At 45.8% G+C, this 15,395-nt stretch overlaps 1 protein-coding gene across 1 annotated transcript in view; it reads left to right on the top strand.

Annotated features, from left to right (window-relative positions):
* cc2d1a (coiled-coil and C2 domain containing 1A) overlaps positions 1-15,102 on the top strand; it is an 81,811-nt gene extending 66,709 nt beyond the window's left edge. The window contains exons 26-29 of the mRNA XM_043694794.2: positions 2,791-2,917; positions 7,925-8,001; positions 9,237-9,284; positions 10,472-15,102. Of these exons, the coding sequence (XP_043550729.1) occupies positions 2,791-2,917; positions 7,925-8,001; positions 9,237-9,284; positions 10,472-10,492 (273 nt within the window). The 3' untranslated portion in view covers positions 10,493-15,102. The remainder of the gene's footprint in view (positions 1-2,790; positions 2,918-7,924; positions 8,002-9,236; positions 9,285-10,471) is intronic.
* Positions 15,103-15,395: the final 293 nt, after the last annotated feature.

Raw genomic sequence — 15,395 nt, 5'->3', positions numbered from 1 at the left:
GGGCCTGATGAGAGTTGAGTCCGAAGGTGATTAAGTCATCTAGTTTTGGCTGTGTACACTCTGCCACTTATGGTGCACATGGTGCTCGACGAGTTGGGTGGGTGAAATCTCAGATTTTCACACAGTCCTTTCAGTGTAGGTGTTTGGCCTACACCTAAGCTGGAAATGGGAGGCACCTTCCCAATTGCTTTTCCTCTGATTTATAGAATTATAGAATCGGACAGTGCAGGAGAGGCCCTTCGGCCAAATCGCGACTGCACAGTCAGGTGAGAAACACCTGACCTTCAAGCTAATCCCATTGACTAGCACTTGAATGTTATGATGTGCCAAGTGCTCATCCGTTAAAGGATGTGAGGCAAATAGTCTCGACCACCCTCCCAGGCAGCACATTCCAGAATGCAAGTAAAAATGCCTTTTTCCTCACCTCTCCCCTAAACCTCCTGCCCCTCACCTTGAACCTGTGACCCCTCATGACTGACCCTTCACCAAAGGTGAGCAGCTGCTCCTTATCCACTCTGTCCATGCCCCTCATAATCATGTACACCTCAATCAGATCGCCCCTCAGTCTTCCCTTTGAGTGGTCTTGGACAAGAAATTCCCGCGTGCCTATGGCGATATTGGGTTAATATTTTTATTTTTGAGGATGTCTTTGCAACAGTTCCCCTGCCTTCCTGAGCTTGCTTTGAGAATCTCATGTCAAACATGAAGACGATGTGGCCCGCCCGACATGGCAGCTGTTGCCCTGAGAGAGGGCACTAATGTTGGAGTACCGGCCTCCCTTTGGATTTGCAGGAGGGATCGCTGGCCATGTTTTCTCTCGGGGAAGGGAGAGGTGGAGGAGGTTTCTGAGCGGGAAGGTATGGAGAGAGGCAGACCCAATCAGTTAAGGCATTGAGATCTGCAGGCCCAGTTCTTGGTGTGTGGTGTCAGGAATTTAAAGTCAACACCGTGGGAAGATCTGATGGCTGTTTGTGAGGCATTCTGAGGGAGCAATGAACCTTTGCTGCTTTTGCAGATACACATTGCTGCGGATTGCCCACTTCCCTTGATGCGTAGAATGCAGATGATAGAAAGTTTAAGGGCCTGCAGTCTCCAATCATCTCATCTACCCTCAATTGTCCTGTAGGAATCGGGAAGGGCCCTGTTGTACTCGAGACGTGGCAGTCCCAGTGGTCGAATAGCTTCCTCCTTCTGATGCTTCGCCAGGCATGAGAAAAATGGTCATTTACAAAAGGTATCCAGTCACAGCCTGGCCAATGGGGCTGTCACTGTCCTCCTGCCTGATGCAGCACCTTCAGGAAAGAATGGCTGTCTATTTTGGTGGGTCACACAAGAGGTCCTTCCTTGTGTCATCTCTCAGTGGGATAATGCGCCGGGAATCGAACCTGGTCTTCCCGGAGTTGTCAAAAAGTAGTTAAGTTTTGTAGAATTTCCCCTAGTTTACCTGTCCATTTAGACCCAGGTTGACAGAAAGCTGGTTTCTGTATGTTACAAGAGTTACTCAATCGAAAGCAAAGTACCGTGGAGGCTGGAAATCTGAAACAAACGCAGGAAATGCTGGAGGAACTCGGAAGCAGGACTGGCAGCATCTGTGGTGAGAGAAGCAGAATTCAACTTTCACCTCCAGCATGAGCCAGAGGTGCCGACTTTCTCCAGCGTGCTTTGTTTATTTAGCAATGATTATTACTTGTTGCACGTGAGTAGATTTCCAGCTGCGGGTAAACTATTATGAGCTGTTGGCATATGACTCTACGAGTTGTAAGTCTACCCTCCTTCTACAACGCCTCCATGTGTATAACAACAGATAAATAAAAAGCAGTGGTATTAGGGGGCGGATGAAGAAACTGGGAAGGTGTTTCAATGGTTCTTGTACAATTCCCCACCATGCTGCTTTCAACTTGCCATGACTTATTGCTGTTTGGTCTCCTCTGCACGCTTTCACTCACAGGTGATTGGTTCACAACATACAAAGTCTCTGACTTATTGATTAAACGTCACATCTTACGCCAACTGATGAGGGAAAGTATACTGGCATTCTGCAGGCATTAGGTGGTTTTCCAGCAAGGAAAAGGAAGACCAAAGGTGTCTGGCTATAATGTTTGCACCCACGAGCCAGTCAGATAGTTGTTGGCAAGCAGAAGGACCTTGACATCAACAACTGGTCACAGCTGCACAGACCAATCAGCTACCTGTTGCTGACCGAATCTCACTTTGTATGTTCTCCCTGCTACCAGATCAGTTACAAACCTCCCCCAACTTGTTCAACAAACAGACGTAAACTGCACTTGCAATAAGTGCTGGGAGCTTGCTTTTAAAGGTAATTTCACAAGCCAGCAACAGTATGAGGAGCAATATTACATTTAATCATTCAAAGACACACCTGTTTCCTGTCAGATCTGCTGTGTTCATCTCATCTGCGGGTGTAGACTTCATCAGTTCATTCTTGGGGGAGATAGAGTAATATGTCCCTCATTTCCAGGCTTGACGTATCCAACTTAATATAGCACTTAAATAAATTGCAGGTTACCAGATGGCATTGAATTTTAAAATGCTTTTGTGATCTTTGTATATCTAAGTAATTGTATATGTATGACTGTATATGTATGTTAATAGATTTAATTGCTTTGTCTTTCTGCTGAATTAACCCCTTTGTGAAACTACAATAAGTGCATGAGCGAACTTTATGGTGTCAGTGTATGGAGTGAACTTGCAGAGAGTGTCAAGTGTGTGTTTTTGATGGAGCCAGGTCTTGCACATATGAATTAAATATTGTCCCATACGTGTCTGCAGATCCACACGTGCAAACAGGAACACAAAGCTCCTCCAAAAGAGCTCCTGGATCAGCATCGGGAGCTTGCACAGCGGATCCAGTGGCAGAAAGCGCAGTTGGAACGCCGGGACCCTGCTGTTCTGAAAGGTGGCGTATAGATATAGGAGATTTATTACAATTGTATGCAGGCCACATCTCCAGTAGTTTGTACAATTTTGACCTCTTTCCCAAGTAAAGATATGCTTTCTTTAGACAGATATCGGCAAAGGTACACTAGATTCTGTCACCAGGGATGAGGGTATAGTCCTGCAATGCTCCATCTGGCTTTACACTCTCTGTATTGGTAAGAATGCGAGGCAATCTCATCAAGACATTGATGGAGTTGATGCTTTGAGGATGTTTTCACTTTCTGACCCCTAGGTTTCGGAGTCTCAGAAGCAGCATTTGGCAATTTAGGACTCCCAGAATGGTCACTCTGACAGCACTGTGAGTGTACCTACCCTACATGGACTACAGCAGGTCAGGAAGGCAGCTCTGCATCACCTTCGCCTGGGCACTTAGGGGTGGGCAACACATATTGACCGTGAATGAAAGAACTGTGGACCATTTTAGAATTTTCCACCGCAGAATGTGGACGCCCTAAGTATCTTGAACAATAAAATGGAGAGAGTTTTGGATAAGAGACAGGAGGATAGAGTGTGGGGGAGTGTGGCTGAGGTTATTCAGCAGTGATTTTATTGAATGTTGTACCAGGTTCATGGTCTTGCATTGCCCATTTCTGCCCCTGTTACTATTGTGTTTTTAAAGGAAGGTGGTTCAGCAGCAACCAATTCCAGAAAGATTAAATAATCGTTTGTGTGTCATTGGTCATACTTTGGCCTCTGTGACAAAAACTCGTTAGGTTTAAGGTCTACTCCAAAGATATGAGCACATAAAGTAGACATAAAACACCGGCGCACCACTGAAGGAGCTCTGCACAACCACAGATATGTTTATCGATCTACGGTCCAACTCACCCATGCCAACTAGACATCCCAGTCTAGACTCATTTGCCAGCGTTTGGCCCATATCCCCCTCAAGGAGAAAGTGAGGTCTGCAGATGCTGGAGATCAAAGTTGAAACTTTATTGCTGGAACAGCACAGCAGGTCAGGCAGCATCCAGGGAACAGGAGATTCGACGTTTCGGGCACAGGCCCTTCTTCAGGAATGAGCAGAGAGTGTTCAGCAGGAGAAGATAAAAGGTAGGGAGGAGGGACTTGGAGGAGGGGCGTTGGAAATGTGATAGGTGGAAAGAGGTCAAGGTGAGGGTGATAGGTCGGAGTAGGATGGAGGCGGAGAAGTCAAGAAGAAGACTGCAGGTCAGGAAGGCGGTGCCGGGCTGGAGGGATTCGGCTGAGACAAGGTGGGGGGAGGGGGGATGAAGAAACTGGTGAAGTCCAAGTTCATCCCCTGTGGTTGGAGGGTTCCCAGTCGGAAGATAAGACGCTCCTCCTCCGACCGTCACGTTGTTGTGGTTTGGCGGTGGATGAGTCCAATGACCTGCATATCCTCGGTGGAGTGGGAGGGGGAGTTGAAATGCTGTGCTACAGAGTGGTTGGGTTGGTTCGTCCGGGTGGCCCAGAGGTGCTCTCTGAATCGCTCCGCAAGTAGGCGGCCTGTCTCCCCAATATAGAGGAGGCCACACCGGCTGCAGCGGATGCAGTAGATGATGTGGGTGGAGGTGCAGGTGAATGATGATGTGGGTGGAGGTGCAGGTGCAGGTGTTCAGATCCACACCCCCCACCGACCCAACCTCCACTCCCGGCACCTTCCCTTGCAACCGCAGGAGGTGCAACACTTGCGCCCACACCTCCCCCCTCACTTCTCTCCAAGGCCCCAAAGGAAACTTCCATATCCGCCACAGATTCACCTGCACCTCCACCCACATCATCTACTGCATCCGCTGCAGCCGGTGTGGCCTCCTCTATATTGGGGAGACAGGCCGCCTACTTGCGGAGCGATTCAGAGAGCACCTCTGGGCCACCCGGACGAACCAACCCAACCACCCTGTAGCACAGCATTTCAACTCCCCCTCCCACTCCACCGAGAATATGCAGGTCATTGGACTCATCCACCGCCAAACCACAACAACGCGACGGTCGGAGGAGGAGCGTCTTATCTTCCGACTGGGAACCCTCCAACCACAGGGGATGAACTTGGACTTCACCAGTTTCTTCATCCCCCCTCCCCCCCACCTTGTCTCAGCCGAATCCCTCCAGCCCGGCACTGCCTTCCTGACCTGCAGTCGTCTTCTTGACCTCTCCGCCTCCATCCTACTCCGACCTATCACCCTCACCTTGACCTCTTTCCACCTATCACATTTCCAACGCCCCTCCTCCAAGTCCCTCCTCCCTACCTTTTATCTTCTCCTGCTGAATACTCTCTGCTCATTCCTGAAGAAGGGCCTGTGCCCGAAACGTCGAATCTCCTGTTCCCTGGATGCTGCCTGACCTGCTGTGCTGTTCCAGCAATAAAGTTTCAACCCATATCCCCCTCAAACCTTCCTGGCCCATCTACATGGCCTTTTTAAATGTACCAGCCTCCACCACTTCCTCTGGCTGCACCACCCTCTGTGTGATAAAGTTATTCCAGAAAACCTTTTTTAAATCTTTCCCTTCTCACCTTAAACCTCTGCCAGGTGATAGTGAGGACTGCACATGCTGGAGATTAGAGTCCAGATTAGAGCGGTGCTGGAAATACACAGCAGGTCAGGCAGCATCTGAGGAGCCTGATGAAAGGCGTCCTGACTGAAACGTTGATTCTCCTGCTCCTCGGATGCTGCCTGACCTGCTGTGCATTTCCAGCACCACTCTAATCGTTAACCTCTGCCCTCTAGTCTTGGACTCCACCAAACCTGCCCCCACCCGCCTTTAGGAAATGTCTTCAGTTGGAACATTAAAGCCTTGAGATCCTACAGAGCTATTCAAAAAAGAGCAGGAGAGTTTCCTCCTTTCCATACCACTCCAAAGAAAACCCCTCCATTTTCTGTGTTAAAGTTGTGATCAGTTAAGCAAGTCTCTTGGTCACTGTTACATTGCTGTGAATGGGGAGCTAGATGTTTACACTTCACTGTGGTGTTTTCTGCATTCCATAACTAATTCACATCAGATAACTGAATCGTTGGGAAAGTGCTTTGGATCTTCTCGAGCCTGTGTGAGAAACGTGCTGTCATTATTTTCCCTCCTTTTTTATTTGCTTTTCCTCTCCTCCTGTATTGTTTTTTTTTTCCATTTTGCTTTCTGAGCAGGGCCTGCTGCCTAACTAACTGATTAAGTATTGCCCAGGGTGGTTGAGATTACTGGCTTGGAGGTAGTCGGTCTTCTCAAATCTGTTTGAGGAGAAGCAAATCTTGTCAAAAGTTTCCTTTTTTATCTCTATGACTCTATTTTAAAACATTTATTTAGAACATGGAGCCGTGCAACACAAGAACAGGCCTGTGGCCCACGATGTCGCGCCGAACATGTCGCCAAATTAAACTCATCCCTTCTCTGTGCCTTTGGTCCATATTCCCTCCATTCCTTGCATATTGATGTGCTTATCTGAAAGCCTATTAAACACCCCTATTATATCTGCCTCCTTCACCACCCGGCAGCACCTTCCAGACTCCTACCCCTCTGTGTAAACAAAAGCCTTGCCCCTCGTGTTTCCTTTGAACCTTCTGTCTCTCACCTTAAATGCATACCCCCGGTTTTAGAAATTTCAACTCTTGGGAGAAAAAGATTCTGACCTTCAACCCTATCGATGCATCTCATAATTTTGTAGACTTCTATCAAGTCTCCCTTCAACGTTTGCGGTTCCAGAGCCGACAACAACAATACCAGCGTTCATGAAGCTCCTGAATAGATACGTGATTAGGAAGGGAATAGAGGGATACGGATCCTGTAAGCGAAGACAGATTTACTATGGAAGGGCAAAATGTGGCAGCCCAGGCTCGGAGGGCTGAAGGGCCTGTTCCTGTGCTGTATTGTTCTTTGTCTTTCTTTTTCATAGAATAGAATCCCCACAGTGTGGAAACAGGCCAATAAGTCCGCGCTGACCCTCTGAAGACTATCCCACCCAGACCCATTCCCCTTACTAGTCCATCTAACCTACACATCCCTGTACACTATGGGGCAATTTAGCATGGCCAATTCACCTTAACCTGCACATCTTTGGATTGTGGGAGGAAACCGGAGGAAACCCACGCAGAAACAGGGAGAATGTGCAAACTCCACACAGACAGTTGCCCAAGGCTGGCATTGACCCTGGGTCCCTGGCACTGTGAGGCAGCAGTGCTAACCACTGCTCATACCATTTAATCCAGGCAGCATCCTGGTAAACCTCTTCTGCACCCTCTCCAAAACCTCTACATCCTCCTGGAATGTGTGCAACCAGAAGTGAATGCAACACTCTCGTGTGTAGCCCAATCAGTCTTACAAAGCTGCAATATGACATCCTGACTCGTGCACTCAGTTCCCCAACCAATAAAGGTACGCACGCCACATGCTGCCTTTCCCACCCTATCGGCTTGCATGGGCACTTTCAGGGAGCGATGGACTTGAACCCCAAGATCTCTGTCTGAATGTCAACGCTGTTCAGGTTCCTGAAATTAACTGTGTATTTAATTTATATTTAAAAAGTGAACAACTCTCTTGAGGAAACCTTTTGGTACCAGTTTTATCTGATTTATTCTGTGAAATTACTTGGGGTGGTGTGATGCAAATCATTACTGGTGTACTGTAGGAATTCAGAAAGCTCATTTGGAACAGTGTCACCTCCAGTTAGGGCTACTTCCCCTGATGTTCACTGTTCCTCAGGATGTGCCTGTGGTGTGGCCCAGGAGGCAGGTCGGTGGCACTGTGTTGTTGGAGTCGACTTGGCGGGTTGGTGTCGTTCTGTACCTCAGGAAGGCAGCGCTGAAAAGTAACCAGCTTCTGAAACAGGACAGAAAGGAATATTATTGGGTTTATGCTCATGCTGATGTGGGGAGATGAAGCACTGGTCAAAAAATGAAAACTGAGTTTTGGAGACCTTTGTACTAACCATTGCCATCATTCTGTGTTTGGAACCCTCCATTTTGCAACATTGATATATCGCATTTGTTTATTGTTAACTGCTGTTTTATTTAAATTGCAGAGTATGTGACACAGTTGGAGAAATATGTACACTACTACACAGACGCAGCTAAGCGACTGGGCACCGAAGGGAATCGAGTAAGTGTTGGGAATCTCTGGTTGTTGTGACTGGAAAAGGGCAGAGAGTAGAGTGCTCAGCTTCCTATTGGAACAGATCCTCCATTTTATTTTCTTGGCGTGTCCTTGCTTAAGGCTCTGCGCTGGAGGAGAGATTGGAGTCCAGGTGCTGCCCAGATAAATGCACTAGAGTCATCAAGAGGAGCCGGGTGCCCCTGCCGGGATGCCCAGTGATTCCAGGGCCACAAGGCTCTGAGTGTCATCCCAACTCCCCTAATACTCAGTGAGTCCAGTTTACCACTGCTCCCAGTGCTCACTGGTCCCAATCTGGCAGTATCCCAACTTTAAAAACAAGAGCAATGTTTTTAATTCCTTTCAAGGAAAACTTCTCTTTCTGTCTTCTTCAGTCTCTGATCTTTTGCATGACACCAACATTTTTTTCATTCCACGCGAGTGATTCCTACAGATGCCTGGGTCCTAAAATTTGCCTGTCGAAACCTCTCCATCTCTTTTCTCCTTCCAATATAGATAGTTTATCTCAGTATTATACAGGGCTTTGCTAGGTTATCTCTACCATACTGAATTACTTAGGGAGCTGACATAATTCAGAGAGCTAGATGCATTCCACTCTTCCCTTCTACTTAGAGTCATCCAGCACAGAAACAGACCCTTCGGTCCAACTCGTTCACGCCGACCAGATAGCCTACATTAATCTAGTCTCATTTTCCAGCACTTGGCCTATATCCCTCTAAACCCTTCATATTCATGTACCCATCTACATGCTTTTTAAATGTTGTAATTGTACCAGCCTCCACCACTTCCTCTGGCAGCTCATTCCATACGCGTACCACCCTCTGCGTGAAAATGTTGCTCCTTGGGTCCCTTTTATATCTTTCCCCTCTCACCCTAAACCTATGCCCTCTAGTTTTGGACTCCCCCACCCCAGGGAAAGATCTTGTCTATTTATCCTATCCATGCCCCTCATGGTTTTATAAACCTCTCTAAGGTCACCCCTCAGCCCTACACTCCAGCCTATTCACCCTCTCCCTGTAGCTCAAACCGTCCAACCCTGGCAATATCCTTGTGTATCTTTTCTGAACCCTTTCAAGTTTAACAACCTCTTATAGCGGAGAGACCGGAATTGAACGCAGTATTCTAAAAGTAGCCTTATCAATGTCCTGTACAGCCGCAACGTGCCATCCCAATTCCTATGTTCAATTCTGAACAGTTTTGCTCTCTCTTAATTTTCTGAACAGGACTTGGCAAAAGAAGCATTATACAAGAGGAAGTTGGTGGATGACGAGGTAAGATACTGCTCTTGATTCTGCTTTCTTCAGAACAGGATGGCTACAACAGTGCAGCAGTTATCTGTCTAAGTGATAGCCCTATGTTTAGTCTAGTCTGTCCCACGACGTGTTTTGTTACAAATGCATGTTGGTCTCCCAAGAAAACAGTTTGCGATAGTTCCTTGGATAGTGATGTGCATCTCCTAAATCAAGAGGCTGTAATTGCAACTCCTACACCAGGGAGTGTGAGAATTGGATTCAGGCTGATACCTCAGTCCAACACTGGGGGAGTGTTGTACAGATGAAGGTACCATCATATAATGAGATGTTAAAAACAAGGCTGTATTTGACCTCTGGATAGATGTAAATGATCAAAGAAGAGGGGAGTTTACTTTGTCTCGGCCAATGTCTATCCCTTATCTAATGTTGTTAGGTAAATTAGCTGATAATTATTGTATTGCTCCTTTTGTGAGAGTTTGCTGTGTGTAAATTGATAGTTACCTTTCCTACATTTACAACACTGGCTATCTGCTTCAGCAACTGGGAGCACTTTGGGGTAACCTGGGTCAATGAAAGGGGATAATGAAATACATCCTGTTTTTACTTAATTGATGTTGAGCCCAACTTTTCAAATTTAGCTACTGGTTGCCTCACAACCCAAAATGTAAGCACAGCAACAGGTCCCCACGGGGAGACAGAACATGTGAACAACTAAAGATCCCCATGTGCTGCTGACTGACCATTAGCATTGCTGTGGGGACTTACCTCACTGGTCCTACCTACTTGCTGTCCCTCTCCTGAAGGTGTTAAATTGCTGAAGGATAGTTCCTTGGGTCTCGGGAGCCATGCACTCATCAAGTGAAGGCTTTCCAATGTGAATTCTTAGTGCATAAAAATGCAAACACCTTGTTTGTGTTACAATTACTATAAGGTGTTGATACTGTTCTCTTCAAATAACATCCTCTTTTTTATTAATTTTCTCATTCACCCACACCTCTCCTGCCTGTTCTCTTTCTGACACCTTCTCACCACCTTGTCTTCCTCTTTTACCACCTTTCACTCTCACCCTCCACTCCCTCTTTCCCTGTTATTCTCGCATTTTTTTAACCTCTCTTCCTCTTCCCCCCCCCCCCCCCTCCTTTTTCTCTATTCTCTTTTTTTCTCTCTCCTCTCTCTCCTCTCTCTCGTTTCTCTCCCACACATAGCTGCAAAGATTCAGACGATAAGGACTGTAGTGTTTGGATTGGCTCCATGTCTTCACTCACAGACTACAGTAAACACTCATGGCATCTAACCCACACCAGAAAACCACTCGAACTTTCAGGACTGTTGGATGGGAAAATCCAATTCACCCCTCTGCAAGCAGTCCGACCAATCCCTGAAACTCCTGTCTGGTGGAGTAAGGAACCAGACAACGGAAAGCACTACAGACGACCCCGTCCACCTGGAAATCATAATATCTAGATGCTTCAAGAATGCCATGGAACAGGAGCTGTGCAGCAGGCATGCACCGGATAATCTTAGCAGAGGTTGAAATGTACAACTGAATCAAGCAATATCCTTCTTGCATTCCTGGGATTATATTTTCCCTCTCCTCTTCCAACTCTAACCCTACCCTGCAGCCCCAAACCTGTAGCTAGGTGTCTGATACTACCCCACCAAGTAACCTGAAATAATTTCTGATCGTGATATGATGTTTCTTTTTATTTAATAATTACAGCGCAAAAACAAATCATCACCTGTGTCATCAAACCCCCATTAGTTCTGCCTCTAACTGTCCAATATGAGAGGGAGAATTGGGTACGGTCGAATCCTTTGGATTCAATTTTATTTCACGGGATTGTGGTTTTATTTCAATCTGATGTTCCGAGATCTAATCCTGCAGGTCTAATTATGTTTCTTTTCCCCCTCTCCCTCAAATATTGAAAGCGGTGGCCTTAAATTTTGTGTCCTGGCTGCTGGACATGATTTGAATGATCTCCCTTATCTAGTTGTGAAGTTGTTGGATGGAACTCCTTGTTGGAAAGGTCAGGCACATGTAACACTGCCCTGTCCCTCCAGACTGGAATACAAGGGGGAGGGCTGGGGTAGAAGATGTTGGGGGGTGAAGTCCAACTCTTGGGACAAGTTTTGGGTGGGAGTTGGTGAGGATCCTGCAGACATCAGGGCTGCAGAATTGATGGGACAACAGTATCTTTTTTCTTTGTTTTTAAAATCTGTGCTTCCAAGGGAGAATGTCAGGAAAAAGTTGTGCCTGAAATGAACCTGCCCACCAATGTGTGGGAAGGCTGGTTGGAATCACTGGCCCTCACACAATCTCCACGTGGCACTGCGGGCCCTCGCTGTATTCCTGACGGAGCTGGGTGACAGCTTTAAGGCAAAGGACACAACTTTGAAATTGTTTGTCAGTGCTCCGCTATCATGGGTTAGGCGTGTGGGTGGGAAGGTGCATGGGCAAGAACATTCTTCCATCTGTGTAATTACTGAAAGGTAATGGTAATATCCATTGCTCTTTTTATTTTTGTCACTTGTAATCAGTTAGTTTGAAATCATGACCAAATCACTGCCCTAGCATTATTGTCCACTTATGATTACCTTTATAATGTAAATTTGACAGTGGAAGATTAAAATTCTGTGACAATGAATTAGGTGGTTGTTATAGAGCAGGACTGGGAGTTCAATCAGGACTTGACTCTACCCAGGGGTTTGGGTGAGGTTACATTACAGTTTTAGTTTAAATCATTAATTTAGGGATGTATTATTAAAAGTTAAGATTACTTTTCCCCCTTGCACTGTTTGTATACCAGGAAAGGGGTTCTGTTGTTTGGCGCCAAGTGGTTTTGATGATTTTCTTAATTTCTTTGCTCTGTTTTCAAAGCCCCGACCCAGTGGTATGCAGCTCTATTGGACTGCCGATCTCTGCTATCTTGGCCAGCTAATTATTATTTACGGAGAAGCCCAGGTAGTTAGTGATGAGAGTGGGGACGTTTTTCACATTGGGAGGAATTTCAGGCAAGTCCTGACCACTAGCAAACCCGCCATCACCAATCCTGTTTATTTTCCACTGTGCAGAAGGAGTCAGCTGTGTACAGTCATCTTGTTTCCCAACACTTTATTCAGGAATCTTGCTGTCCTTTGGCCAATCCAAAAATAGTCCATGGCTTCTTCATTGAAACTTAAAAGGAAGGGGAAGGGACAAGAAGTGAGGCACGGTTCAGCCCTAACAAAGGCGGATGGAGGTCAGGTGAAAGTTTAACTGACCCCTCATTGCTTTCCAGCTCTTAGATTCTACATCCAGGGAGGAAACAATTCTGTAAACCTTGTGAAATATCTCCCACCACTGACCAAGCCCTGAGTCAGCTTTGGGTGTCAACCCCCTTTAGAAAATGATCCCAGCTCGGGTTGTTAGCAAATATATCTGTGAAGCCTTAAAGGAGTGCACATTTAATAGCACCAGAGTATTTATTTAAAAAGCTTTAATTTCGCATTGAAATGCATAGTGCACAGATTGCGGTATGTTATGTAGTGGACAATGCCTCTCTCGTGCAAGCACATGTGTGCAATGTGTGTCTATATAGTGTGTGAATGTATTTGTGCACAATTATTTGCATTGCACACATGTAGTGAATGAACTGCCATTAATCGTTCAGATGTTGCAGATGATGATAAAACACTTCTGCATGTTTGGGTTTCTGGTTCAGTGCATTGTTTTACAGGAAACGATTCTTGATGGGTCCCTCGAGAGAGAGAGACTTAAATTCATGAATGCTGTAGTGGATCTGTGCTCACCCACTTTAGGTTCTTAAGATCTTCACTAGTAGGCCTTTCAGCCTAATCAAGCCTGATTTACCCTTCCTTAAGACAATGGCAGATCTGATTGTGGTCTCAGTAACGCTATTTGTTTTCTTGCGTGTACCCATAATGCTTCACTCCCTTGTCAATCAAAAATCTTTTGAGCGCCATCTTGAATGTATCCAATGACCCAGCCTTCACTGCCCTCGCTGGGGACCACAGTTCCAAAGGCCAATGACCCTTTCAGTAAGGGAATTTGTCCTCCTGTGCCTCATCTTAAATGGGTGACAGCTTTTACTAAAATAGTGCCCTCCACTTCTGGATTCCCCCAGAAGAGAAAACATCCTCTCGGCATCTGTTCTGTCAAGGCCTGCGGAATCTTCTATTTCTATATGATCACCTCTGTTTTCTAAACTCTGCTCGGTGCAGACCCAATCAACTTCACCTTTCTTCATAAAAACATAGCTTCATCTCTGGAATCAGCCAGTCGAATCTGTCTGCAATATTTCCAATACAAGTTCCTTGAGTGATAAGACCCAAGATGTACATAATACTTTGGTGCGATTTTATCAACATCCTGTACAGTCGTTTTAAGGCTTCCTGACTTTAAATTTATTTGAATAAAACTGGACCAATATCCCAAATGTCTTCCTAGCTACTTGCTGTACCTGCGTGCTACGTTTTTGTGATTCATGCACAGGGATACCAGACCCGTTAGTAGTGTAGCACTCTGCTATCTCTCTCTCGCTCTCTATCTCCATCTCGCTCTCTCTCTCTCTTTAAATAATAGTTATGATTGTGGAGGAGCCGGTGTTGGACTGGGTTGGACAAAGTTAAAACTCGCACAACACCAGGTTATAGTCCAACAAGTTTATTTGGAAGTACAAGCTTTTGGAACACTGCTCCTTCGTCAGGTAGTTACCCAAAGCAGCGTTCCGAAAGCTTGTGCTTCCAAATAAACCTGTTGGACTATAACCTGGTGTCGTGTGAGTTTTAACTCAATAATAATTGATGGGCTGGAATTTGGCACTGTGCTGCAACTGACCCTCCGACCAGTGCTATGTGAAATGAGAGAGGCAAGATTGATGTTTCAATTGTAGACTCTCTTTCTTCAAGCCACTGCTGCTGCACGATTTATGCCATATTTCTTATTTCTCGTTTTCCAGGCACTGCTGTGCAATTCCATCATTTTCTGTTTTTTTTTACTCTAGCAGAGGGCGAGTCAGCCAAAGGAGTTTGGGTCAGTGGGTTTGAGCTATTTAGGGAGGAGATTTAGTTTGGAACATGCGCATACCACAGAAATACTGTGTGTAAAGCACTAGATTTAATATTTTACACAGTGGACGTGACAATTGTTTACCAAGTCCCAATCAGTTTATAGAGTAGCTGCGATGATGAGGGTGAAAGATCAGCATCAATTTTCTCCAGCTCTTGAATGCGCTCGCTCTCAGACTTCGTTTTGCAGTTTGTCATGGTTAATCCTCCAACCTGCTCTGACTGTGATTGTCCAACTGATTGGGCCAGAGGATGGAGGGGCTGGGTGACCCTCGTAGAGTGTGGTAATCACCCAGGAAGTTTTCGACAGTCACTGTCAGGATGATTCCCTTTCTCCACCTCATTGGAGAGACACATAGCAAAGCCTGCCACTGAAGCAGCTATCCGGTGAACATCCTGCAGTCTGGAATCTGCTGAAGCCACACTTCTGCTGAAGTGTGTGCACTAACTCTGCCTGAAATGGAGACCATCCTAAGCAGCACCTTGAACGGGCTTGTTATAACATTTGCACAACAGGACTGATACAGGCCCGACGTGTTAAACTGTGGTCACAGTGGAGTGTTCTTCATGTGGATGTTATCCTATGTTTTGCACAGGTTCCCACACAATGCCTTTGATTTCCAGTTCTGGGAAGAGGATGGGGTTATTTTAGAATTTGGTGAAGTGCCTGGGTAACTCTGTACTTGAATGTCTTACAGATTGGAATGTAATGTGTAAAATGGAGATGATATTGATTGCTATTCATTCATAATAAAGGGATACAGGAAGAGCTGGTTTTCATTATTTTTTTCTTTAAAGCTTCCTGGTCGTGGTTTTCATTCTATCAGGCACCGCTCATGCTGTTGTGAGGAGATTGTTGGTAACGTGATCCCTCCTTTAACTTGGTCGTCCATGGGAAGTCAAGTATGAGAGAAGGACATGTTCGTGTGACTTTGTTATAATTGGCTGTTGTGTTTTCTACATTATAACAGTGACTATACAGCCAGTGTACGTTAGCAATTTTAGACATTTCTGAAGTCATCAAACTTTGCAAGACTATAAATTGCAAAGAGATCTCAATCA

This window comes from Chiloscyllium plagiosum, unplaced genomic scaffold, assembly GCF_037043375.1.
Source record: "Chiloscyllium plagiosum isolate Xiang-an unplaced genomic scaffold, Cpla_swu_hap1 HiC_scaffold_45, whole genome shotgun sequence".
NCBI lineage: Eukaryota > Metazoa > Chordata > Chondrichthyes > Orectolobiformes > Hemiscylliidae > Chiloscyllium > Chiloscyllium plagiosum.
This window is presented reverse-complemented; position numbering and strand designations above follow the sequence as displayed.